Source organism: Heloderma suspectum, chromosome 5, assembly GCF_057233095.1.
Source record: "Heloderma suspectum isolate Gila_16-S chromosome 5, 16-S_ref, whole genome shotgun sequence".
Lineage (NCBI taxonomy): Eukaryota > Metazoa > Chordata > Lepidosauria > Squamata > Helodermatidae > Heloderma > Heloderma suspectum.
Genome location: NC_139462.1, coordinates 230,945,897 through 230,971,711, shown reverse-complemented (window position 1 = coordinate 230,971,711; position 25,815 = coordinate 230,945,897). Strand labels below are relative to the sequence as shown.

Sequence of the window (25,815 nt, the reverse complement as noted above, 5' to 3'; positions counted from 1 at the left end):
GGCCCAGTGGCTGGTCAGGGGAACCAAACTGATTGGAGGGACCTGAATGCCGTGTGGCTTCTGTGCACATCTGGAGGATGCACAGCATGAGTAGGAGGTCCAGATTTAAGCCTGGCTAAGCTGGTACTCTGAAATAGTCTTTGCTGATGGGTCATCGTGGAAGCTTACAGCAAAACAGGAACATCCAGTAAGAGGTATTCTTCCAACCATGATGAAGAGAAGCACCTTTCCTTCCATCACCCAAGTAGCTGTAGCTTATAACTTCCACCAGATCCTGGTAGAATCACCAGATGCTGAGGAATAACACTAGTCATGACCAAAAGCAGCACAAGTGAGGTTTACCATTTGGATGTTTGGTAGAGTTACATGAACCCACTAAAGTCCAAAGTGTGAGCTTTCAGATTACACTGAATTCTTCAGCCATAGGTCTTCAAAGCAGAAACTTTTAGTGTGGTAATATTGCATGGCAGGCAACATTTAGCATGGAAAAACTGGTGGCTTGAGCAAAAACTGTGTTTGTTTATTTATTTAATTTCTATACTGCCCAATAGCCAAAGCTGTCTGGGCAGTTCACAAAAATTCAAACCAGAGTACAGAAAACAATATAAAATATGAAAGCTTAAAATCACAATATAGTAGTGCAACCAGAATAAAGCCTAGCAGCAATGCAGAGATTTAAAATAAGATTTAAAATCCGACAGCTAAAAGATTAGGAAGCTAAAATGCTAAAATGCCTGGGAAAATAAAAAGAACTTCACCTGGCACTGGAAGGAGTACAACGTAAGTGCCAGTGAACCTCTCGAGGGAGCTCATTCCGGGGTGCCACAGCAGAAAAGTCCCTCTTCCTGGTAGCCACCAGGAAGTCACTTCCAGTCACTTCCTTTGGCGGGGACTCCCGGAGAAGGACCCCTGAGGATGATCTTAGGGTTTAGGAAGGCACATATGGGAGGAGGCGATCCTTCAGATAACCTGGCCCCAAACCGTTAAGGGCTTTGAATGTTAATACCAGCACTTTGAATTGGGCCCTGAAATGGACTGGCAGCCAGTGCAGCTGGGAAAGTACTAGCATAATGTGATCTCATTGGCCAGTCCCTGATAACAATCTTGCTGCCCTATTTTGGACTAGCTGAAGTTTCCGGACCGTTTTCAAAGGCAGCCCCACGTATAACGCATTGCAGTAATCCAGTAATGGATAACTGTAGCTAGGCTATCTCTATCCAGATAAGGGTGTAGTTGGTCTATCAGCCTAAGCTGATAAAAGGTGCTCTGTGCCCCTGAGTTCACCTGTGCCTCAAGTGACAATTCTGGATCCGAGAGCACCCCCAAACTGTGAACCTGATCCTTTAGGGGGAGTGCGACCCCCTCCAGAACAGGCTGAACATCACCTAGCCAGGCAGACGAACCACCCACTAACAGTACCTCCGTCTTGTCTGGATTGAGTCTCAGTTTATTGGCCCTCGTCCAGTCCATTACCGTGCCCAGGCACTGATTCAGAACAGCCACTGCCTCACCTGGGTTTGATGAGAAAGAGAGGTAGAGCTGGGTGTCATCCACATATTGATGGCATGTCAGCCCACATCTCCAGATAACGTCCCCCAGTGGTTTCATGTAGATGTTGAACAGCATGGGGGATAAAATGGAGCCCTGTGGAACCCCATGGCACAATTGCCAAGGCACAGAGCATAATTGGATTACAAATGTCTTGCCTTGCTCGAGGGATCATATCTAAAACATCCCTCAGATACAAGGCAGAAAAAACAATGTGGAAGAGAGATGAGAAAAGTCCAGTGGAGGGGAGGGGGGAAGAAATGAAATCTTTGCATCTCCAGTACTGTTGGGTTTAAAGTCCCCTTGTGGGGACTTTAAAGAGAAAGGCTTGTGGAAAACAGTCTCATTGTCGTATTAGGAGAGTTGGTGGTAAACGTGGGAAGCACATTGGATAGGTTATATTGAACGGTTAGAGGGTTTGAAACCTAGAGGGTGCTGTTGGTTGCCTGTGCCTTAGGTGACCCACCTGTCAAAATGAGGAGGATCAGGCTTTGCAATTAGTTGGATGGTGGCAAATGACATGTTTGCTGCAGTAGAAGTGATATTTCCCAGGTGTGTCTGATGATAAAGCAGAAAACTGGCTTCCACTTACATTTTGGAGCACATCACTTTGTCTCCTCACCCACCCAAAAATCGAACAAAGCTTCTAGTTTGGGAAAGCTTCACCCTACCACCCATCCTGAATATGCAGTATTAAACCTGCAGATGGCACATAATTGCTTGCTGTACAGAATCTTTTTAGCAATTCCCCAAGTACAGTGTGCATGTAAATAAAACTTCCTTAAAATATCTTTTGGCAGCATTATATAAACTGCATGGGATGATATACTCCATTTAAAAAACCACCACCACCTTTGGGTGTAATTGTCTGATTTATGTATATTGCAAACCTGCCTTCCCTTTCTGGTGTGGCACCAGAACACAACGTGTCACTTCTTTTCTGAAGATCCTTCTGAAGGCCACTGGCTTAGGTCTTTGCTAATACCTCTGGAGCACAGACCATATGTTAATTTGATGTTATACTTTTAGACCAGGGATGGGGAACCTGCAGCCCTCCAGCTGTTGTTGGACTACACCTCCCATCCTTACCATTGGCCGTGCTGGCTGGGCCTGATGAGAGTTGGATTCCAACAACACCTGGTGGGAAACAGATTCTCCAGCCCTGCCTTAGAGTCTTAAAAAAACCACCAAGCTTTCCCTTCTGGGAGTTCCTCTCTTGTTGGTGGCACAGAACAACCCAGAGCTTGGTTACTTTGGAGGCTGGATACTCCATAGGAATGTAGGAAGCTGTCTTCTACTGAATCAGACCTTTGGTCCATCTAGCCTAGTATTGTCAACACTGACCAGAAGTGGCTCTCCAGGGATTCAGGCAGGATTTTTTCCAGCTGTATCTGGAAATGCTGGGGATGGAGCTGGGTACCTTCTGTGTGCAAAGCAGGTGCTCTGCCACTGAGCCACGGACCCTATACTCCACCTCAGGGTTGTAGAAATATGTTCTGAGTACATGGCAAAGCCTTCCTGAGCTTGAGGCTGGAGCTTCTGTGTACTGGGTAACAATCTTCTTGTCCATCATGGTCTTCCTTTCCCTTCCTCATGTACAGCAACTACCCATTGCACGACCTCTCATCCAACTACTGTGATATTCCTGTCCAAAAGACCTGGAAAAAAAATCATAGGCAGGAGTTCAGAATCAAGTGTGGAAACTGAACAAGCTTATGCAAAAGAAAGAGAGCAGCCTTTTGCCCATGGTATCCTGTGCTGATTATCATCACTTGCAGTATAATTTTTCCTTGAAGGCCTGAATAGCCCTCTGCATACAGCTCCAGAAAGTTCTTATCCTAGATAGTATAATCCAGCCTTTCCCAACTTGATACCCTCCAGTTGTGTTAGACCGCAACTCCCAGAATCCTCCAGCCAGCATGGCTGACTGGGAGATGTTGGGAGTTGTAGTCCAACACATCCGGCAGGGACCAAGTTGTGGGAGGCTGGTGTAATCTCTTTGATTGCTGGAAGCTATTCATGCTGGGCTTTAGCCACCCGCATACATCACGCCCATCTTGTTGCTGGAAGTCAGGTACCCTGAAGTTGCTCAGCTACAGTTGCCTGGCTGGTAGATTGCCATGGCTATGCTGACAGCAACACAGCTGGCTGATGAATTTTTTTTAGCACCCACACTTAAAATTGGACTGTTGATGTGGATGCAGTTTACATGGATTTGCTGCTATCTAAGCAGGCAGGCAGGGGGGAGTCCTTTGGCATCTTCCCAAATAGTGAATTTTGACATGGATTCTTTTATAGGAATATATCATGCTGTATCGGATGCATTTTACTAATGGCTACTCTTCTGGAATTTTCAAGAATTATAGTGTCTGGCCTCATTCCAGATTATCTTGTGGACAGCTGGCCAGTGTGAATGTCACATCAAAGGAAGGATTCTGACCTTCATAAATTTCTTCCAGTGTAAATAGAACTTGGTCCATGAGAAATCCTTGTGGATGCACAAGTGCCTTGAGGGGAGCAATGTAACCCCATAGGGCTGTTAGTTCTATCCTAGGTGCATAAGAATCTGTAGGCAGCTTCTGGGGAACGACACCAAGCTCTTGGCCTTGGAGACGTTGAAGCTCAGACCTAAGAATTGGCTGGTGTTAGTCATGAGCAGAAAGCCAGAGACACAGATTTAGGGCATATTCTTTACCTGTAGTAGAAAGGGACCCAAATGTTTATCTCCTGGTACCCTAAAACAGCCTTCTCCACCCTGGCGCCCTCTAGATGTGTTGGACTACAGCCCCCATCATCCCCAGCAAGCAAGGCCAGCCATGATGCTGCAGTGATGGGAGTTGTAGCCCAACACATCTGGAGGGCACCAGGCTGGGGAGGGATGCCCTAAAACAGTCTGTGCCCAAGGTATCCCTGGTAAACATCTGTGCATTTCCCTTTTGAAGATCTTTAAGAAAGGCAATGCCACAACCTCTCCAGACTGTGGCAGCTGATTTGTTGCTGAGCTGCTCTGAACCTCAGAATTCTTCCCAAGGTTTAATCAAAAATGTTTTTTATTGTTTAACTCCTCTACTTTTTGTCTCGTATCCAGTGCTTACAGCTAAACAAGTGTTTCTTCGGTTCTCCCTTCTGATGCTGCTTCTGCATATTTAAACCGCCACTCCCTTCTCTCTTAAATGTTTTTCTCCCCTCTGTGCTAAACAAAGCAGGTCCATGTAAACCAGTAGGATTGTTCTCTTCTTCATCTTGATTGATCTCTTCCTCCCTATCCTGAATTTTGGTATCAGTACTCCAGTGCACCCCCCCCCCCGCCTGGTTTGGTTCTAGATCAGGGGTAGGGAACCTCTGGCCCACGGGCCTTATGTGGCTCATGGAAGCTCCCCATCAGCCCACAGAAGTTCCTCCAGAATCTAGATCAGTCCATCTTCCCAGTCCTTTTGTATGCTTCACACATGGGAAAACATTCTCTGTGAGTTGCTGTGCACAACTAGTTCTGAAAAGTATGGATCTCTACGCTTGCAACAAATTAAACTCACAGCATTGCACAAGTGGCAGTCTAGCCTCTCCCCCCCCCCCGCATGGATGGGTCCTTTTGGATCAATAGGCAGCTTAGTAATAATCAATAGAATAATGAGTCCAACCGTTCTCAAGTCTGTATAGCTCTGGCTCTTTCAAGCCCCCAAATGGAGCAATGCAGTGTTCTTTGCTGAGTCAGCAGAGCAGATCAGTGGCTGAGGGGGTGTATCAACCCACCTGTGTGTTGCAATTTTTGAGTGAGATGACCTTGAAATGCCTTTTGGGGAGAGGGATTCACGCTTCCATGCTGTCCCAGCAGTTGGCAGACTCTCTTACATGAATCTTTATAAACTAATGAACAAACCTGATTAAGATTTGGCAGTCCCCCCACCCACCCGTTCCCTGGAGGGGTGGGTGGGAAGGCAAACATTCATGCGCTAGTGCTCTGAAAGAGGATGGCCTTGTAATTAAATGCTGCATGAAAGCAAACGTTTGCTGATGAGCATGGTGGGTGGTTAATTAAATGAACAGGGAAGGGGGAAAGCCAAGCACTCTCCCTTTGCTACCCTGGTCTGCCAGTGGCATAAACGGGAAATGGCTGGTGCACTACCTCTTTTGGTGGCCTGGAAGAGCTGCCCTGAATCAGAGCAGCATTTGTGCGCATAATAATCGGTAATTAATCTGGGAAGAGATGCTGCTGGCTCGCCGGGCAGTTCATGTTGAGGTTCCACTAGAACAGTTTCCCCTCCCAAAACGAAGAACTGGCCTAGCTGGGCCGTCAGGGGTATGAGTGTGTGCAAACTGGGAATGGAGTCGGCTGCTGTATTTTCCTGGTATGGGAGTTTCAGTCCAACACTTCTGGGTGGCGCTAGGCTGGGGAAGGCAGTGCTAGAAAGTCTGTGAGTTTGTGCCTCAATCCAGCCCCCTTGCAATGTGGCCGAGAATGTAGGGATGCCATTCTCTGATCATGCTCCACCTGAAGTTTCCCCCCAACAAAGTTACAATGGATCAAAATGCCCAACTCTCTGATCATCGCATTGCAGATGCTTGAAGAGGCAAAGTGTCTTGGGCTGGTCCTGGATTTGGATGGGAGGGAGGGAGGGGCTATGAGGGCTGGATGCAAGCAATGGGGGGAGTCTGGTTGCAATGGGATGTGCAGACAAGGCGAGGGAGAAATGGAATGGTCTTTGGTGAGGAGGAGGAAGAGGGAATTGGCACGATAAGGGCATTCAGCAATAGCTCAGCCTTCCCCAACCTGGCGTCCTCCATGGCTGGCTGGGGGATGCTGGGAATCGTAGTCGAACACACCAGGAGGGCACCAGGTTGTGGAAGTCTGCAACAGTTCATCACTGTATTTTCCATCCCACCGTTCGCTGTACCTCCCTCTCTTTTTTGCCGTGTGAGGCCCATGCTGCATAGCGGACTAAGAGTTGGATGGGGTCTGGGGAGACCCAGTTTCAAATCCTTGCTTAGCCATGAAGATCATTAGGTGTTCTTGGGCCTTTGCCTCCCTCACCAGGGTGGTTCCAAAGGCAAATGGGGAGAGGCAGAAGAGCTGCATACGCTGCTGTGAGCTCCTCAGAGAAAGGGCAGGATAAACAGGTCATAAATACATTTCTGCCTTTAATGGGAGGGCTGCCTCCTGCACGGGAGCCACAGGGACCCTGTCTGTGCTTGAATAAACAGTTTTACACTATCAGACACAATTGCCAGGAAGCAGGATTGAGGCAGCTGAATTGGCTGGAATGCCGATCGATGGATATTGCGTGAAGGTGATTTCTGGTCCCTGTGGCTGTGTCCGTCCTTCTGTCCGTCCCCTTGAACATGTACAGGAGACAGACTAGCACTGTTGACAGGCAGGCAGTGGACGACCCTCAGCCATCTAAGCCTGAAACCCTCAGTGAACTGACTGCTAATTTAATCTGGCCTGAGGCCTGAGGCTGCTACGCTCCAAAGCAGTTTCTTTTTCCATGGTGTGAAATTCATCCTTGTGACAGTCTAAATTGTACATTCTCCTGCCAGAGGCCAAAGAAAATTCTGAAATGTATTAACTCATTTTGATTTGAGGGCAGTGATGAGGCCAACCCAAGAGTGACTGGCTGTGTGCCAGATTTTGTGAGGAGGGGGCCTGAACAAGGTGGGTCTGCATGGGTTGCTGTGGGAAGGTGAGTCGAGAGAGACCCAGTGAAGAGGGCCTGCCTGCCTGCATAGGATTCTGCAGGTACCTTTCTCCACACTTAAGTCCAGGGCCTGCACTGAATGTGGAACAGAAGCAAGAAACCTTCTGACCTTGCCCAGGCAGCGTGGGAGCTACGGGAATGCCAGCTCCTGCCAGCATCTCCTGGGCTAATGTCATGTACTGTGCGGCACTTGGGACATGACTGTGGCACCACGGCTTCCCTTGGAACGGGCCACATTCTGGTGGGCTGCATCTGCTGTTACCCCATCAGCATGGAAAGTAGCCGCTTTGTAGCAGCACTTGCCAGCTCAGGTAACAGCAGAGTGGGTGCCAAGGAGTATCTCCCAGGAAAATGTCCATTTTGACATATGCTGGTAGGTGGGTGGGTGGGTGGGTGGGTGGGTGGATGGATGGATGGATAGATAGATAGATAGATAGATAGATAGATAGATAGATAGATAGATAGAATTTTCCCTTGGCCAGGGTTACGCAGCTGAGCCCTTTCCATAGTTGTGTTCATGTTTTGTCCGTGGAGGGGGAGGAATGTTCAAAAGGAACCTGTTTTCCAATGAGACTCAAGTCCCTGAGCTGCTGCTACTTCTATTGTGCAGAAAGAAGCACTTAGGTGCTTTCCATCTCATGTGGCAGCATACTTTGGAGCAGACAGCGGTGTTCTTCCCCTCCATTTGTAGTTGGGGGGGGAGATTCCTGGTTCCTCCCATGTTACTTTCTCTCAACTGCTTTTAACTCCCAGTAGTCGCTTTCCCCCAAATTACTTCTATCTTGTTCCTCACTGAGGCCCCTGACTGGCATTGGCAGCTCTTGGGAGAACCGAGATGAATTTCGCAGGAATTGAGCTGCTGGATCAGTTGGAGCCCCTTACCAAAGAGCTCAACTCCTCTGCAACGCAAAGCAAACTCTCTGCAAGAGTGCACTGCCGGCCTGTTAAGGTTAGAATGCAGAACTGGAAAAGGAGTTAATGAGCTTAAATGCGTTCAGCCTCAGTGCATAGCAGTCTACAGGCACTTAATGAGTTTGCCATTTAGGAACATGTTCTAAATGCATGGAGATATTGAAATATTTGACTTTGCATTCAGTGGGGCTTGGGGGTTTCTGACTGCTGGATCAAGGGGCTTCTCTGGACTTTGAAACGTTATGTGAATTGTCACAAATGACGATTCTACACACATCCATCTTGCGGCAGCCACGGCTTCTTGATAAACAACCACTCAATGCACAGTGTTGCCACACATCAGGATCACTTTTTGCACCACTTCCTACATGGAAAACAGAAACAGTGCTGCTAGCTTGTCATCAAGGCAGGCTTATACTTGCACGTCATCGGCTGAAAGAACGGGGGGCAGGGTTGGGAGATGAGCTTGTGTACATTGTGAATGCACCACTGTTTCTAGACTGAGCTTAGCAGTGGGAAGTTTGCTTTCTAAAAAAATGTCAAAAACTCTGTAACCAGCATGTGGAAATCCACTCCTCGCGTGACAGGAGGGCTTTCCGACCCCTGCAGTGGTGAAATAGGCCGTGATACCTGTTGCCTTAGCCAAGCTTTTTCAGCCCTGTCTATCCTCTGTCTCTGTCCTCCTTGTGCTGCCATGCAGACTCCGCTAAAAACTGTTGTGATGGGTGAAATCTGAGTGCATTTTGTTTCCCTTTTGCTTCGGTCAGCAAAACCAGAAGAGGTAAAGCCAGATGCTGAGGTTGCGAGGGCGAACGACATTGCAGCCCCTCCCAGCAAGGAGCTTCCTCCAAGCCCTGAGAAGAAAACGAAGGTGAGGGTCATCCACATGCCTTTCCAGCTTTGCAGGTTTTGGTTTTTTGTGCCTGCTTTTTCTCTTCCTCCTCTTAAGCCAATGATAAGTTCTGTTCTCTGAGCTGATGGCCTCAAGAGAAGCCACCTTGCCTTGTCCAAGCTCAGTTCCCAAGCCCATCATTTCACTTAAGCCCCCTGTTATTAGTCACGCTGCCTAGAAGAGGCCTCTAGGGATAAATGTGCGTTTCTTGAGCGTTCGGTTCCAAATATCTGTTTGTAACCCCAGTTCAATGTGCTTAGAGGAATCCTTAGACAAGAGGAGGCCTGGAATGAATTTTGTTGTACCTACATTAAATCGAGACCCTGTTGAGCTGAAGAGGAGTTCAGCCCCCCTCTATTCTTCATAGGATTCGCCCTTTGGCTGACACTGATAGACCTGTAAAGGGCCCCAGGGTTGGGGAAGAACCAACTTTCCAATTTCTCTCGCTGTTAAAATTGTAGCATTTTGGGCAAAATGATGCAGGTGAAAGATTGTGCACTATTTGAGGAAGGGTCATAGCTCAGTGGCAGAGCACTGGGACTTTCTGCACGGCTTTGTGTGCAGAAGGTCCCAGGTTCGATCTCTGGCATCTCCAGATACGGCTGGGAATGACTCCTGCTTGAAACCTTGGAGAGCCGCTGCTGCCAGTCAGTGTTGGCAATACTGAGTGAGATGGACCAGGGGTCTGACTCCGTATAAGGCCGTTTTCTGTGCTCTGGCAGCTTGATGCGAAGAACTCCCTGCTTCTGGGGAATAGCTCAGACTGTTTGTCCATCTAGCCCAGTATTTGTCTACCCTGGCTGGCAGCAGCTCTGCGGAGTCTCAGGCAGAGAGGTTCTTTCCCATCTCCTGCTCCCTGATCCTCCTAACTGGAGATTCCATCATTGAACCCGTGTCCTTCCGCATGATGCCAGGGGTGCCTCTGAGCATAGGCAGTGGCAGAGTGGCTCAGATTCCGAAGAGGAACCGCAAAACATGGGGGAGGAACTTTCCCAGACTCTTCCAGGCAGGGAGAGACAAACTCCTCAGGTTTCAACAGTCCAGCTGGACCGAGAGAGCCTCTCTTCACAAACACCCATCAGAGATCGGAACAGGGAGAGGTGGGGCGTGGACTGCCTGAATTCTTAGAAGCCAGGCGCAGACGCAGGGCCAAGAGAGAGATGGCGGGGTGGAGCTTAGGCGATCTGCCCGATTGGCCCGGCGGGAACAGCTACGCGTAGATACCTCACGAGACAGAGGGAGATCCCCCCCCTTAAGTTAGGGAGGCATGCCCACCTTTTCGCAAACGGTAGCCAACCTTCAATCTTCCTGGTTTCCCTTTGAACTCCCTGAAGGCATTTCCTTTGTAGACTGTGAGTTACTGACAGTTAGCATCTGTATGACCCATTGAAGTAAAAGGATTAAAGAGTCGTGGATAGCAGCCTCTTGTTTGTGTTTTGATTTCAGCTATTGAAGTTCAGCAGGGACAAAATTGATACTTGACACATGCAAAGCCTGTGTTCTACCACTGACCTATGGTCCCTCCCCCAAGGGGAATATAGTCCACACTCTTTCCCCTGAATTGTTATGTCCAAATGCACCACAAACTCTAAATTTAGTGGAGGCAGGAAGAGGAAGGGAAATAGAAGTTTCAGGTTTTGTGTGGGATTGTCTCCCAGCAAGCCAACTGTGGGGGTTTTTTATAAATGGAAGAAAGTTGGTTCCTCTGTTGTCTTTGCCTCCAGCACTACCCAGTTCCTTTACAGGCCATCAGTGTTCTACAAATTCCTAAGAGGCGAATCTGCAGGTACAGAGACAAGTAGATTTTTGTGGATGTTTTTACCACGCTGCTGTAATCCTCTGCTCTACCATTTGCTCAGTTCATTTGGGGTGGTGATGGTTACATAGCGTTGTGGAGCCAACCTCTTGTTAACAATGTCAACATTGTTGTCACTGTTCTCCAGGTGACATTCAGGGTAGATTGGGGCCCTAAGCAATATAATTGGGCATCATTAGTTCTCCCACTGTGGCCACTCTTACACTCAGAGAACAGAACACTGGCTTCTTTACTTTCCTCCTGAATTGACTTGTTTTTGCTCACATTTTTGCCGCTAAACATTTTGTTTACAATGCGCTTCTTTTTTTTGTTACACGTGTGTGTGTGTGTTGTCCCTCTTCCTGCTTGTGTGTGTACGTTATCACGTAAAGCCATCAGCCTCCACTCCAGCAGCAAAGCCTGCTGCAGCGAAAATCAAGCCCGTGCCCACTGCTGCTGCTGCCCCTGCCAAGCGGCCGGCTTCTGCTACGCCAGGCCAAAACAAAAAAGCCACCAGCCCTACCACAGGCCCAGCTGCAGCCACCACCCCTAAACGCCCAGCGACCAGCACCGCACGACCCTCCACCTTAACGCCTAAGGACTCCAAACCAAAGGTAAGGACCATTGTGCTTTGGCTGGGAGCTCCAAGGCGCTGCTTGTGAGAATGTGCGCAGCGGGCAGGATGTGGCCTTCGTGTCGGGTTTTTGTTTTGAGCACACCTGGCCAATTACCATCTCTGTCTTCCCCAGCTGAATTGCTGTTGCTTTGCCCATTTGTTAAGCAGCACATCACTTTTCCTAGAGCCAGTTCACACATTCCAGAAAAGCACGTAGTATGTTCCAGGAGCATACCACTTCAAAACACGGGTGGGGAGTCACATTTTTTAAGGTTTGCCTTCAGAAAAAAACCAAATCCACTTATGCATAAAGCTAGTACGTCGGGGAAGAGGGATTCTAGCCTAGTCTCCTTGACTGGCTAGCTTTCTACATGTGGGATGGGTGGGTGTGGCTAGGCGATGGTTTCTTCCACCTGCATTTTGTTCAAGGGCATCTTGTCACTAAACCAACCTCAAGGGCTCCTGTTCGAAACACGCAAGCCTCAAGAGGGGCTGCAGTGAGATTTATTTAAGAGGAATGAGTTACATATCGCAAGATATTTTTTTTAAATGATAAAGTATTTCATACTTTATTGGAACAATTTGTAGATAGTGAACACTAGAACAAACTTCCCCAACTTGGTGCCCTCCAGATGTGTTAGCCTGCAACTCCCATCATTCCCAGACAGCATGGCCAATGGGAGTTGCAGTACAACACATCTGGAGGGCACCAGGTTGGGGAAGGTGGCTATGGAACACTGAAAGATGGAGGTCAGAATAATAGAAGAGTATGTGTTCACACCAGTTCAGTCATAAGCTTTGTTTCTGAAGGTTAAGGTCTAAAGAATCAAATCATGGACATCACAGAAAAGCTTGGTTTGGAGAAGGGATCTGATGGGAAAAAGAGGTGATGTCATGACGGTGTCCTGGGAGGCAGTTCCATGCATAAGGGGTAACGAGGAAAAGGGGGCAGCGTTACTTAAGGGGAGGAAATGTTTGGGAGTCTTGGAAGATGACAATAGAGACAAAATCAATGGTTTCAACTAACTGGAGAATAACCTCAGCTATACCTGGCTAAAATCAGCCAGTTTGCAGAGCCATTTTGAGGTGTTGCAGTCTGGGGTTCTGTGCTGGTCGTGGCGAAAGTATGTTGGCTGTTGAACTTTTAAATTGGCAACCTGCCTGTGACCAAAAAGGGCTCCTGCCTCGCCACCCCCACCCCATCCGCTGTCGGGGGTGAGGCGGATTGTGCTGTGCTCACGTTAAGAACAAAAAGGGGGTGAGGGGGAGGTTCCTTGAGCAAAAGTCACTTGTGCTTATATTTTGATGGAAATGCTGCCCTTTAGGTAAGTAACCTTAGCTTGGCTCCCGGTTCCCATGGCTACCAGGCTTTGCTTATCAAAATTCTGACACTTTTCCTAATTGACTTTGTGTGTGTGGAAACCAAACGGACAGTGAAGCACAGAAGCACTCTAAATCTTTGCCAAGAAGTGCTATTTAATCTTAAAATATGTCAACAGTTCTAACCAGCAGCTCAGGGAACAGAGTCTAATTTTAATGATTATGAATAGAAAGGAAGCCCGTAATGTGAATATATCACCCACCCCCCTCCAAGGTATTCCTGGACCCCTGGACCTTTCTGGAAAAGGATTTTTCTCATGTTTCCCAGCTGTGTCAGCTCTTCATAGATTGATCAGCCATTGCTCAGGTCACAGATGGTCTCGGATAAACGCCATCTAAGCCTACAGAGCAATTTCTCTCTTTCTGCCTGTAATTAAAGAGCTTCCTCTTGGCAGACGGCACTGCGGGGTAGGGGTGGGGGAGGATAATGACTTGAGCAAATGTGACATCCCCTCTTTTTCCCCATCAAATCCCTTCCCCAAACCAACCTTTTCTGTGAAGTCTATGGCTTGATTCTTTAGACCTTGGCCTTCAGAGAACTCCCCAAAAAGAGCCAGGGAGCTTAAACGATAGAATTAAATTAAAATCAGCATTTTGGGAAGGGACAGCACCTCTGAGGTCCATTGCCCTGCATGTGCAGGCAGCCAGTTGCTGTATAACGTGGCATGTAGCACAATATCGCCGAGATGCTGCCCTGCCATAAAAATCTTGTGCAGCCTTCGCCAACCTGGTGCCCTCTGGATGCGTTGGACTGCAACTCGCATCGTCCCCAGCCAGCATGGCCACTGGCGCCAGGTTGGCGAACGCTGATCTAAGATTTGTGTTCTATTACACACACACATTTACAGGCATTTATAATGTAACCCGTGTCCATGTAGGTTTGTCAGATCTCCACCAGAGACCCAGTATGTGAAGCCTGGGAGATAATGAATGGTGCCTGGCAGGCTAGGGTGAATGAGAAACAGCATCTGGCCACAGAGCTGAGTTTTTGCATAGCAGCTGAGGAGTTGATCCTTCTGTGACACATCAGCAGAGTTGATAGTGGAAGCTCTCATAAAGTCAGGCAGGAAATACCCTCTCCTTCTCCCCACCTCCACCTTGGGTTCTGTTCCCTTGCCCTGAGCATTTTCCCCCTGGAGGCTCCGAGGTGGAGGCTGAAACTTCAGGTCGAGCCCTGAGACTTTGCAGCCCTGTCCAAAAGTATGGTTCCTGACTCCTGCTAGTGTGGAACAGTTGGGCCTCCCTCTTGCCATGGCTCTTGGATGACCCCCATGATGTGAGCTTTTAAAAGCCACCTACCAAACGCACAAGGGCTTTCTTGAACTGATTGCTATCAATTGCTCAAGGGTTAGTTGGCAATATCTGAATGGTCAGTTGACAGTTCTAACCCTAGATGAAATACTCATTTTTTCACAAGGAGCCTGTGTGTTTTGCTTAAGACCGGAGACAGAGCCGAGTATCTGCTGGAATTTCTATTTTCAAAAATGGGGGGTCAGCTACTTGCTGTTTTGTCCCAGCAACTTGAAACCTGCACAGCACCTAGAAGAGCCTAATCCAGTCTGCCATCTCCTGCACACTCAGTTTTAAGACTGTGACTAAATGGAGACACTGTGGCTTCACCATCAAGTCATTTTCCTCTTTCTGCCCCCCACCTCCCTCACACACACTTTGGTTAACATCCAGTCTCATGAAGAGTGAGAATTCAAAAGTTTGCTCATTGTTGTGTGACATTTTGATTGGTCCTAAGAAAGGTTTTGCCTGGCTGTGGATTTTGGAACATTTACTTTGAACGAGGGGGTTGGACTCAGTGGTCTTGTAGGCCCCTTCCAATCCTACTATTCTATGATCTAACTCACATGGTTTAGTTTGGAGTTGCACATTACCCGTGTTACAATCTTTTTCACACATGCACCTGTATAGATGATGGCGGAGAGGGGAGAATGACCTCTGTAGGGGAAAGCTAGAAATGTTGGGGCGGTAAGTGACAATGCTTGCAAACTCTTCATCTGTAAAGCTCACCTACATTGCATGGCTGGTGAAGATATCCACGCACTTCCTTGGGAGGAAATCTTCCGTTTGTTTTAAGTTCTCAAGGATAATGGGCTTTCTTAAGAGGAGAACCTTGGTCTGAAATGGGCCCTTTTCATTACTAGGGGACAGACATAAAGAGCCCGGATAAGCGAACCTCCCCTTCGAAGCCACCGTCTGCCACCACCCCTCGGCCTAGCACGAGAAGCAGCCCAGCCACCCCCAGGCCATCGACAGCACTGACGAGTCTGAATACATCAAGCCTCCGGAGCACTGCCACTTCCCCACCCAAGAGGCCCTCCAGTGAGTATTTCCCCACCCCAGGCTTACTGTTGAAAGGGATCCTAGATTTGGGCAGGGGTCTGCATTGTGTGCTATAGTTTTGCCCATTTCTAGCACACTCAAATCCGGGATGGGAGACTTGTGGCCCTCCAGAGCTTTTGGCCTGCAGCTCCCATCAGCCGTGACCAGCATGGTGAGGAATCAAGTATAGCCTGATGGGATCTGAGCTAGCGGTGACTGACCAAGAAAGAGATCTTGGGGTTGTGGTGGGCAGCTCAGTGAAGATGTCAACCCAGTGTGCAGCCGCGGTAAAAAAGGCAAACTCCATGTTAGGCATAATTAGAAAAGGAATTGAGAATAAAACTGCCACTATCATACTGCCCTTATACAAATCTGTGGTGTGGCCACACTTGGAATACTGTGCACAGTTCTGGTCACCACACTTAAAAAGTGTGTTTCCTGTTCTGGAAAAGGTACAGGAAAGAGCAACTGAAATGATCAAGGGGCTGGAGCATCTCCCCTATGAGAGAAGGTTATAGCAGCTGGGATTGTTTAGCTTGGAAAAAAGGAGGGTCGGGAGACATGGTAGAGGTCTACAAAATTATGCATGGTGTGGAGAATGTGACTATGGAGACATTTTTCTCCCTCTCTCAAAATACTAGAACCCAACGGGGTCATCCTATGAAGCTGATTTGTGGGAGATTCAGGACAGATGAAAGGAAGGGCTTCTTCACACAGCACAGAGTTAAACTATGGAATTCACTACCACAGGATGTAGTGATGGCACCAGTTTGGATGGCTTTAAAAGGGGGTTAGACAAATTCTTGGAGGAAATGGCTATCAGTGGCTACTACTCTTGATGGCTATGTGCTGCCTCCAGTACCAGAGGCAGTGAGCCTATGTACAGCAGTTGCTGGGGAACATGGGCGGGAGGGCGCTGTTGCACTCATGCCCTGCTTGTGGGTTTCCCATGGACTTCTGGTTGGCCATTATGTGAACAGACTGCTGGACTAGATGGACCCTGGGTCTGGTCCAGCAGGGCTCTTCTTCTGGTCTTCTGTTCTAATGGCTGGGCATTGTTCAAATGCCAGGCTAGATGGATCTTCATCCAGTCCAGCAAGGCAGTTCTTAGCTGCTCTCAGTGCGTGGTTCTATGTACCCTGGTGCTGGATATATATGGTTGTGTGAAATGTACATATTCCTGGTTAAAATACATAAAAGCAAAGGAAGTGTCGCTTAAGAGCAGAGAGAGTGCCAAATGCCTTTGAGGCTCCTTGGGCAGGCTTAAGTGGAATGGAAGCGGCAATTTAAAAGTCAAATGGTGGCAACAATGAGGACTCTGCTTATAACATTTCTGGCATGGTCTCAAGTGTACATTCTCTAATTTAGCCTTTGAAGATGTGTGACAGTTACAGCAGTAATAGGGGATGCAGGGCATCATTGCAGGAGGGGATGTTAAGGTGGTTGAGATCCTGCCACAGAAACTTGCTTAGATGTGGTGTCCTAAGGCAGCCTTCCCCAACCTGGTGCCCTCCAGGTGTGTTGGACTACAACCCCAAGCATCCCCACACTGGCTGGGCGATGCTGGCAGCTGTAGTCCAACACCTCTGGAGGGCACCAGGTTGGGGAAGGCTGTCTTCAGGCAAAGCAGCTAGGAAGGCATGGGGTGGGCTCCAGGAAAGCAGAGCAAAGGTTCAGCTTGCTTTCTTTGTCTCATGCAGCCATCAAGACAGATGCAAAGTCCACCGATGCCAAGAAGACCCCTGCAAAATCACCATCAGGTAACCCACGCCCCGCTGCACTTCCCAAGTGGCTATCTGAATCTCCAAGAAGTGTTTCTGCCATTTCCCCTGCTGATGGTCCTGTCCCCTTCTTCTTCCTCCTCCTCTGCAGCTGACCTAAGCCGCCCAAAGAGCGCCCCGGCCTCGACCACTCCTTCCCCCGCCCTGCCTGGAGCTGCAGCGAGCCGGCCGAAGCCTAAGCCAGCTGTGCCCAAACTTCCCGGGACGGTGAACGCAACCGCCGACCCCAAGAAGGCCTCCGCGCTCAAAGCCGCACCCAAAACCAGCCCGGTCCCCAAACCCCCGCGGCCCCCAACCAGCGTGTCTGCCCCTGACCTGAAGAACGTCCGTTCCAAGATCGGGTCCACAGATAACATCAAACATCAGCCTGGGGGAGGAAAGGTAAATCCCTCTATTTGGACAGTTTACTCATCTCTTTATTACATTTCTCTACCGCCCAATAGCCAAAGCTCTCTGGGCAGTTCACAACAACAGTTGTTTCCCTGGGCGGTTGTAGAAGCCCTTCCTGTTTTATCCCCTGCACACTTGCTGGGTTTAGTACTCTTTACGATTCTTTTTACAATTCGTTTTTACCAGGAGGTGGTTCCTTTCTGAGGAAAGGCTCTGAGCCTGTGCATGTGGGCCAGCCAGTAGAACAGCCTTCCCCAACTGGGTGCCCTCCAGATGTGCTTGGACTACAACTCCCATTGTTCCCAGCCAACTGGAGGCCACCCGGTTGGGGAAGGCCACAGCAGAGTGGCCTTCCACTCTGGATAGAGAATGGGATGTGCTGCTGTTATGGCGCCCCCTTTTGGCCACTGCCTGTTCTGCAGGTTCAGCTAATTGTTACATTGTGGTTTTAATGTTCTATATATTTTAAATTGTTTTATTGTGTGCTGTTTGGTTTTAATTTTTGTGAACTTCCCAGAGAGCTTCGGCTATTGGGCGGTATAGAAATGAAATAAATAAATAAATAATCCCCGTTTTTTAGCATGGGCGATCAGCTGCCTGATGGCTGCGTGAGCCACAGCCACCTCCGTAGAGGGGTTTGTGTGACCAGCAACACCTCCATGAATCCCCAGTTACTGACCTCCATCTGGCTCGCTGTTTCTGTTGAACAGTGCTGTGGACCAGTGGGAGCAATTACCGGTTTATCTGCAGTGTGGGTTTGTGAGGTCCCTTGCAGGAGCCTTGAGCAACCTGGGCTCCTCCTTTTGCTCCGGCTGGCTTGGCCTTGTGCCCTGGGCAAGGGCAAGCTTAGTGGGGTTAACCTCGGTCAGCCTTCCCCAGCCCTCACATCCTCCAGGCGTGTTGGCCTACAGCTCCTGCCATCTCCAATGGCCATGACAGCCAGGGCTGATGGGAGTTGTAATCCATCGTGCCTGGAGGGTGCTGGGTTGGGAAAGGCTGACCTAGGGCTTGTTTAGGCTTTCACTCACCCTAACTACCACTTGTACTCTCCTTAATCATAAATTTGCTTACACACTGAAACAAACTAATTTACTGGAGGTTTAGCTCTTCCCATCCCAAACGAAAAGCAGCATACGGCGTTGTGGAAGTCTCGTCTATGAGAATGAAAGCACAAGGGCACCTAACAGAGAATACAAGTCCCCGCATGGGAGAGAGTCGTCAGCCCTTGGCCCTGGACACCCCAATCCTTTACCCCAGGCTCGGTAATCGTGGTGGTGGCGGCAGCAAAGGCGGTGGCAGCGGTCGCGCTCTCTGGGGGAGGTCATAGTTCTCTCCAGAGCCGCATTGACATGTGAAGGACTCAAGGCTGTCCGCATGATTCTGCTGCTGTTGAAGCATCCTGGAGGTGCCTGTTTGCTTAGATGGGGATCATTGGTGGAACATCCCGTCGGCATCACAGGAACATTGGAAGCTGCCTTCTACTGAGTCAGAGCCTTGGTCCATCTAACCCACGATTGTCGATAGTGACTGGCAGAGGCCCTCCAGGGTTTCAGGCAGGATTCCTTCCTAGCCCCACCAGGAGATGCCAGAGATTGAACCAGGGACGTTCCACATGCAAAGCAGGTCCCCTGCCACAGAGCCAAGGCCTTTCTCCATCCGTCTGCACTAATTGATAGCAGGAGCATAATCCCCTGGGAAATCCTCCTGGATGAGCCTCATTGATGAGGACATAAGAACCTCTGTGCAAGAGCACAGGGAACGGAGCACAGAGCCAGAGCACGGCACGGCAATTCTACAGCTCCTGTTCACATCAGCGAGGCCTTGTCCAGAAGAACTTCCCCGAATGCATCAGACCAGCCTTCTGACTCGGTAGAATCCAAAAGCTGTTTCTGACAGCACCTCTTATTAGGATAATGTACCTGAAGTTTGACCACCTCTCAGTCACTGATTTGTGTAAACTAACACTTGGTTACCTTGGGGGAAGCTAAAACAAAACTGCTATTTGCCCATGTGGTTTTTTTAAATTTCTGAATGCCTTTCCAACAAATGGACTCGGTGTGTCTCTTATTGTGTAGGGATCTGGAGGTGCATCAAGAATGGCAGAGGAACAAAGGAGCAGGGGAAGCCCAAACCAACTAGAGGTGCATCCTTGAGCTGCTTTTGGGAGCCAGGGTCCAGGAGTGTTTCCTGAATGGAGACCACAGCTTTGTCCCCTAAATCAGGAATGGAGAACCTGTGGCCCTCCAGATGTTGCTGGATTCCAACTCCCATCAGCCCCAGCCAGCATGGCCAGTGGCCAGGGGATGATATGTGATGTAGCCCAACAATATTTGGAGAACCACAAGTTCCCACCCCTGTCCAAATATCCCTGACGGTTCAAATTCTACTTTCAAAGGAAATGTCATTTAATGGAATGTATGTTTTCAGCCTAATCATGTTCTCCCAGTCTCCTGCTCCCTGTCTAGTTTTTCTTTATTTATGGTACATTAGAACCCTGGGTGCACCTGGAGCTTTGGGATCAGGGTGTCTTGTGTTTAGGGGACATAATTTAAATGAATAAATATCCCCCCTCCCTTTAGAACCCCTTTGGTGTGCCAAAGCAAGGGGAGGTTCATGTTCCCTGCAGTGTTCTCTGAATGTCTGCCCTGTGCTCTTAAGTCTGAACCAGTTCGTTTATGCCTAGAAATGCTGTCTGCTTCTTTACTTCATTGTTTGAGTCTTAGCAAAGCATAGGGTTGCAGTTAAAGCCAATGCAGTCTTGCCAAATCCAGCTTTTGATTGCAGTAACCTGGGGGTGGGGATGTTCATGTTTCTGGATTTGAAAGGGACAGGTAAGAATACTGAACACCAGAGGTGCTGGTGGTGGTATTAATGATGGTACAGGAATCTTATCTGATGATGATAACTTGCCAGTGTTTTAACTTTTAACCCAGCAGATAAGCAGGTAATTTGTGGGGGCCTCTCCAGAAATGAATTCTAACTTTGAGCCAATGACTGTTTTCAGGATGGAAGGGTTGAGGGCATATCTTGGGCATGAGGATTGACTGTTGGGGATTTGTGGACAATAAAAACTTGTACTCTCGCTTGGGAGACCTGGAGTTGTAAGAGAACTGAAGAGCTGCCCAACTTCCTGAGCTTAGAAATCGGGACTTTCCATGGGGTTTTTCCCCTTAGAAATTCCTTAGAGCTGCTGCCAAAATGAGCCAAAAGCAGAATCTGGGGTAGAGGGTGGTTTTACCAGAATCCACAGTGGATTGTTGCAAATCCCTCCTAGCACTGGTCTCCTGCCCAGCTCCCCAGTGACAGTTATGCCATGCTGCACCAGCAGGCCCAATCCAGGCTCAGCATCACACAGGTGCTGCTGTCGTCGTGGAGAGTGGGGAGGCCCAAAGCAACACAAGGGGCTTGAACCCAGGTCTCCCAACTCGATACGGTGATCTAGTTAAGCAGTTGCCCTGAGCTTCTCCACCACCCCACGTCTTTCTGAAGATTCCCCCTTGGCTTGTCGGAGCCATGTGAATGTCCCAGTTGTTGTTTTGACATCCAGTCGCCTTTCCCGTCATTGCTCTCTCTCTCTCTCTTTTTTTTTACACTCATGATGTGAAAGTCATCCTCCATTTGTCTCCATTTAGGCAAAAGTAGAGAGAAAGGCAGAGTCAGCTGGGGCTGCCCGAAAGCCTGAACTCAATGCAGTATCTAAAACGGCTACCACTAAAACAGCTGTTACAAAAGAGGGTGCGCAAAAGCAGCCCAATGGGAAAGTGAGTTCTATTTCAGACTTCTATCACTTGGGAGAGAAAAGGACCGACTCCTCTGCTATGTTTGATTTAATTTTTCCACCCCACTCCCTGTTTTGGGTCACTTTCCCTTCTCTCTTAACTCTCTCCACTTCTTGTCATTGACACAGTTCCTGGTCCCTCTTCCTTTGCACCCACCGCCCTCTTTTTTATGTCCCATTCTGCTGTCAGTGGAATTCATGGGAAACCATTCTGTAAAATGTCTTTCTCCAAACGTCCCTTGCAGGAGAGTCCCAAAACATGCCTTGGTTTTCAGAGCAACAGCAGGCTGCCTGGAGACATCCTTGGGGTTGTGAGCTGGGGACTGCTTGCTTGCCTGTCTTTCCACCTAGAAAGAAGCATGGGCTGCCCAACTCCCCAGACCCCCAAGAACCTGCTTGCTTCTCTCTACCTAACAACCCCCTTCCTGGAAAATTCCAGTTGCCATCTGCGCGCTATAGAGCTTGTTCATGGAACGTTTGCAAGCTGGATTGTGAAGGGGAAGGGCATTAGACTGTGTATTCTCGGCCTACAGGCCTGCATCTTTGGAGTGAGACCTTTGGCCATGCAGGCAAATTTGTTATGACCAAATACACTTCTATCCCACCAAAAAGAAAAAGGCTGCAGCTTAGCTTTCTCCCTGCCATGCTAGTCTTCTGTGTGCTGGGGATGTCTTTGTATAGAGCAGGGGTGGGCAGCTTGTAGCCTTCCAGATGGTTTGGCCTACAACTCCCATCAGCCCTCACCATTGGCTGTGTTGAGTAGGGCTGATGAGAGTTGTAGGCCAAAACATCTTGAAGGCCTCAAGTTGCCCACCCCTGGAATAGAGGAATGCTCAGTCATGTGGGCAGTCTCAAGCGATACAGCCCAGACATAGGTTGAGCACCTCAGTGAAAAGTAGGATGCCAAACTTCAGGGATTTAATTCAGCTGGACCCAGGAAAATCTCCTGCAGATTGCTTTCCAACACCCTGTCATTAGTCACATCCTCAGCTTGCGAAAGCGAAGTATTTTGGAGGGAATTCTCCTCTGATCCAGGCATGGTGATGGCTCCCCAGATTCCTGGATGACTTGTCCAAATAGCTATGTGCGAACTCTCTCTACCTGACAGTTTATATACAGTTTTAAGAACATAAAGCCATGCTGGCGCAGATGAGAATCACTGCCTGCAGGGCACCTCTTACTGGCCAAGCATGTAGTAAACAACGTTACTGGCCCCCTCTTGGCAGCACCAGGGGCTGAGTGTTCCTCTCTGTCATCACCAGTCTTTGCTTTTGTCCGTTCAGGCTGGACTTTCCAACACAGCCGTTTTTGTGAGGCTTTAATGGGCTTTGGGGCGTGTTTCAGCTTGCCCAGAACACAGACAATGCCTCCGTCTGGCTAGCATCAAACCTGACCCCAATTAAGTTGAACTTTGGTGGTTTGTTGGGACGTAGGGCAGCCTCAGCTTCCAAGGCTGGCCTCTGCCAGTGAGAAGGTTTTGTAGCCCCTGCTTCAGGCAAACTTCAAAGGGCAAGGAGCTGGCTACTTGGGGGCAAGTTTGTCAGGAGCTGCAGCACCTTCATTTCGGAGGGCTTAGACAGAGTGAAGATGGATGTCCTGGGAGAAGCAGCTGAGTGAGCTTCTCTGCAAAAGCAAAACCACACCATTGTCACAGGGGAGCCAATTCTTGGTGCCTTCCAGATGTTTTGGACTACAACTCCCAGTGTGCCCCAGCCAGTATGGCTGGCTGGGGCATGCTGGGAGTTGTACTCACAACAACTGGAGGGGCTACCAGGTTGGAGAAGGCTGCTGTAATCATTCTCTCTCAGTCTTATAAAATTTCCCCCATCCCATATGTGAGTTGCAAAATGCAGATATAGCAACTGTGGAATTCTACCTCTTTCACGGTGTGGGGATTAGCCTCTTAAAGCCTTTTTGCTCACTGCTTTCCAGGGAGAAATCTCAACGTGGTATAAGTCTTGGGGGCACATGACCTGCATCCTCCCTTTCGCTGCAGGCTGTGCACACACATCACCCGCAATTTGAATGCTGGAGCCCTCTCTTCGCCTTCGCATCCTGCGTGGGGAGGGGAGGAGGAGTGTGCCTGCTGGCCCTCGGCCCCACTTTCCACCTTTTCATTGGAAAGGGAGAGAGGGGCCTTTCCACTGAACACGTTGGTGGCAGGGCCCTGAGGTTCAATCCTGCTTCCCACAGTCAGTTACCTTGGACCTGCAGCCAAGGATGGGGCTTGTGTCCCCCAGCTAAACACGTCAGATAGTTGGTGCAACACTACGTTCTAATGTTGATGGAATCCTACCGTGTATCTTGTTTACTGTCTCTGTAGAGTATGCACCATGTTGATTTGCCCCTCTGCAACTAAGGAGAACAGGTGCGTAGGGTTGCTTGATACATTACAGTTTTCCTGTGTAAGCAGCAGATCCAGGAAGTAGTATTTGCGCTACATAGGAACATCGGAAGCTGCTTTACACTGAGTCAGATAATTGGTCCATCTAGCCCAGTACTGCCGACATTGACTGGTAGTGGCTCTCTGGGGTTTCGGGAAAGAGTTTTTCCAACCCTGCCTGCAGATGCCTGAGACCTTCTGCCAGTGAAGCAACTGCTCTTACCACTGAGCAATGGGCCCAGTACTTATTGATCAATGTGCTTTGCTGCATTCACATAGTGAAATAACACCCATGTGGGCTTGAATGTTCATTCCTACAATAAGCAGGGATAACCCATGATGCAGCCCTTAGCTCAAGTTTTGGTTATGCAGGACAAAACACAGGGTGAGTGAGGTGGCCCACCTTTTTAGCAGGCCAGCATGTTCAAACTGCCAGAAACGGAAGACTTCCATTGACATGGGCCACGTCTCCAGGCAAAGGAGCAACAGTCCTGTGGCACCTTAAAGATCAACATCCTGACTATGGCATAAGCTTTCATGGACTAGTTCCCAAGATCGTTTGTTGTTCCTCTTCAGGTGTAGATGAGTAAGAAAAAACAAACAAACCTGTAAAACAGAAGTTACACAGCCAGGCTCGTGTTCGCTCAGTAAAACTGAGCATCTTTCAACCAAAGATGACGAAGGCTTGAACAGGAATTACAGCTGATCAGGCCTTCCTTGAGGAGCCAGGCGTCTCCTCTCCCCCAGAAACCAAAGTCGCAAAAAACAAAACAAAAAACCTGCAGTCTGGATGCAGGAATAATCTTCAGTTAAGAAACATAAAGAACAGATTCCCCCAATCTGTTCCCCCCACCCAGTTGGGGAAGGTTGGAATAGTAGTTGGATAGTGAGGAGTCTTCGCATCTCCAGTACCACTGGGTGTGTCTTGCAAGGTAGTTGATAATAGAAGCTGAGATGCTTTCTCCTTTTTCCTCTGGCTGCATTATATAGCCCAGAGGTGGGGAGAAGGTCGGTTCTGGACCTCCCAGCGTCTGCTGAGAGTTTTGCAAAGATGAGTGGACATTTGGCCTCATCCATTGAAATAGTTCTCGTTAACTCTTTGCCTGTTGAGGGCCACATAGCACAGAGAGTAAGACCTTAATTGTTCAAGACATCCTGAGCATGCGCTCTTCTGTTATAAATTTATAACGCATCAATGGGCTGTATTGATTCTTTTAATAAAAAATTAGACTGCGCAAGACTGAACACGACTCACCCCAATGGAGTCTGTTTCATGTTTGCTCTTTACCTCCCACTTGAGCACAAGCTAGGCCAATAAAAGCAACCCCCCCCCCCCCGCCCAAGTGTATTTGCGGAGAGCAGCCTTCCTCAGAATGTGCTCTTCCCAGTGCGCTGCACCTGCCAGCCCATAGAACATGCTGAGGGGTTTATGTCCGTGCTCTCGCTACTGACCGCTGTTTGCTTAGCTGCCTCGTTTGTTCATTTGCTTTTTCTTTCCTTCTTTCTCTGTCCCTTCCCTGTCCAAGTTTGTTCACACTTAATCAGGTTGAAATTCTAACACGAGCTCTCTGTCCGTCCGTCTGCAGTCTCAGAGTGTTGCTCCCTTGCGAGAGTTCTAACCAACCCTCTTCCCTTGTGTCGTTCTCTCCATGTCTGTGACGCTCCAGGTCCAGATAGTCTCCAAAAAAGCCAACTACAGCCACGTCCAGTCCAAGTGTGGGTCCAAGGACAATATTAAGCATGTCCCTGGAGGTGGGAATGTAAGTATGAGGGCCTCTGGACAGCTGTCTTTCTACTAACTCCTTTTTCTTGTTCTGGTTTTGACTGTTGTGTTTATGTATGTGTGTGTATGTGTATGTGTCTCTCTATATATATTTGAGTGTGTGTGTGTGTGTGTGTTTGTGGCCTTTTTCCCCAAAGGAGCAAAGCCCAACATTAGAGGATTTCATGAGAGGCCTCCCTCAGCCTTTGGATTTAGGAAAAAAAACTAAACCAAACAAAAGAGAAAGTGAGAGAACCCTACTAAAGTTAGGGTCAGGTGGGATGAAGGCACTTTGAAATAAGGGGTGAAGTGAAGGAACATGGGACATGCTGTAACCTCGATAAGTAGCCACATGCCATGGTGAACAATGGCGCTTTGTGAGAACTGGGCTCATCTTCAGGAGAACTGTAAGTTGACAGACATCCATGCCTTTTTCTCTTGACGTATGATTGAGCCAGGGAAAAGGAGTGTTCTGAAGTGAGATCCTTTTCCTGACGATCTTGCCTGTCCTTGAATGGATTGGGAGTTGTGATACTTGGTGATTGGCTGTTGAG

The 25,815-nt window shown here is 48.7% G+C and overlaps 1 protein-coding gene across 8 annotated transcripts in view; it reads left to right on the top strand.

Moving 5' to 3' along the window:
- Positions 1–25,815, top strand: part of LOC146345281 (uncharacterized) — a 228,758-nt gene that overhangs the window by 190,690 nt on the left and 12,253 nt on the right. For 3 of the 8 annotated variants that reach the window (XM_084859549.1, XM_084859546.1, XM_084859547.1), the window contains exons 14-21: positions 8,921–9,024; positions 11,233–11,454; positions 14,990–15,167; positions 16,868–16,927; positions 17,040–17,329; positions 19,414–19,479; positions 20,971–21,099; positions 25,167–25,259. In XM_084859549.1, the coding sequence (XP_084715675.1) occupies positions 8,921–9,024; positions 11,233–11,454; positions 14,990–15,167; positions 16,868–16,927; positions 17,040–17,329; positions 19,414–19,479; positions 20,971–21,099; positions 25,167–25,259 (1,142 nt within the window). The remainder of the gene's footprint in view (positions 1–8,920; positions 9,025–11,232; positions 11,455–14,989; positions 15,168–16,867; positions 16,928–17,039; positions 17,330–19,413; positions 19,480–20,970; positions 21,100–25,166; positions 25,260–25,815) is intronic. The other 5 variants (XM_084859550.1, XM_084859548.1, XM_084859553.1 and 2 more) reach the window with 3 other exon arrangements.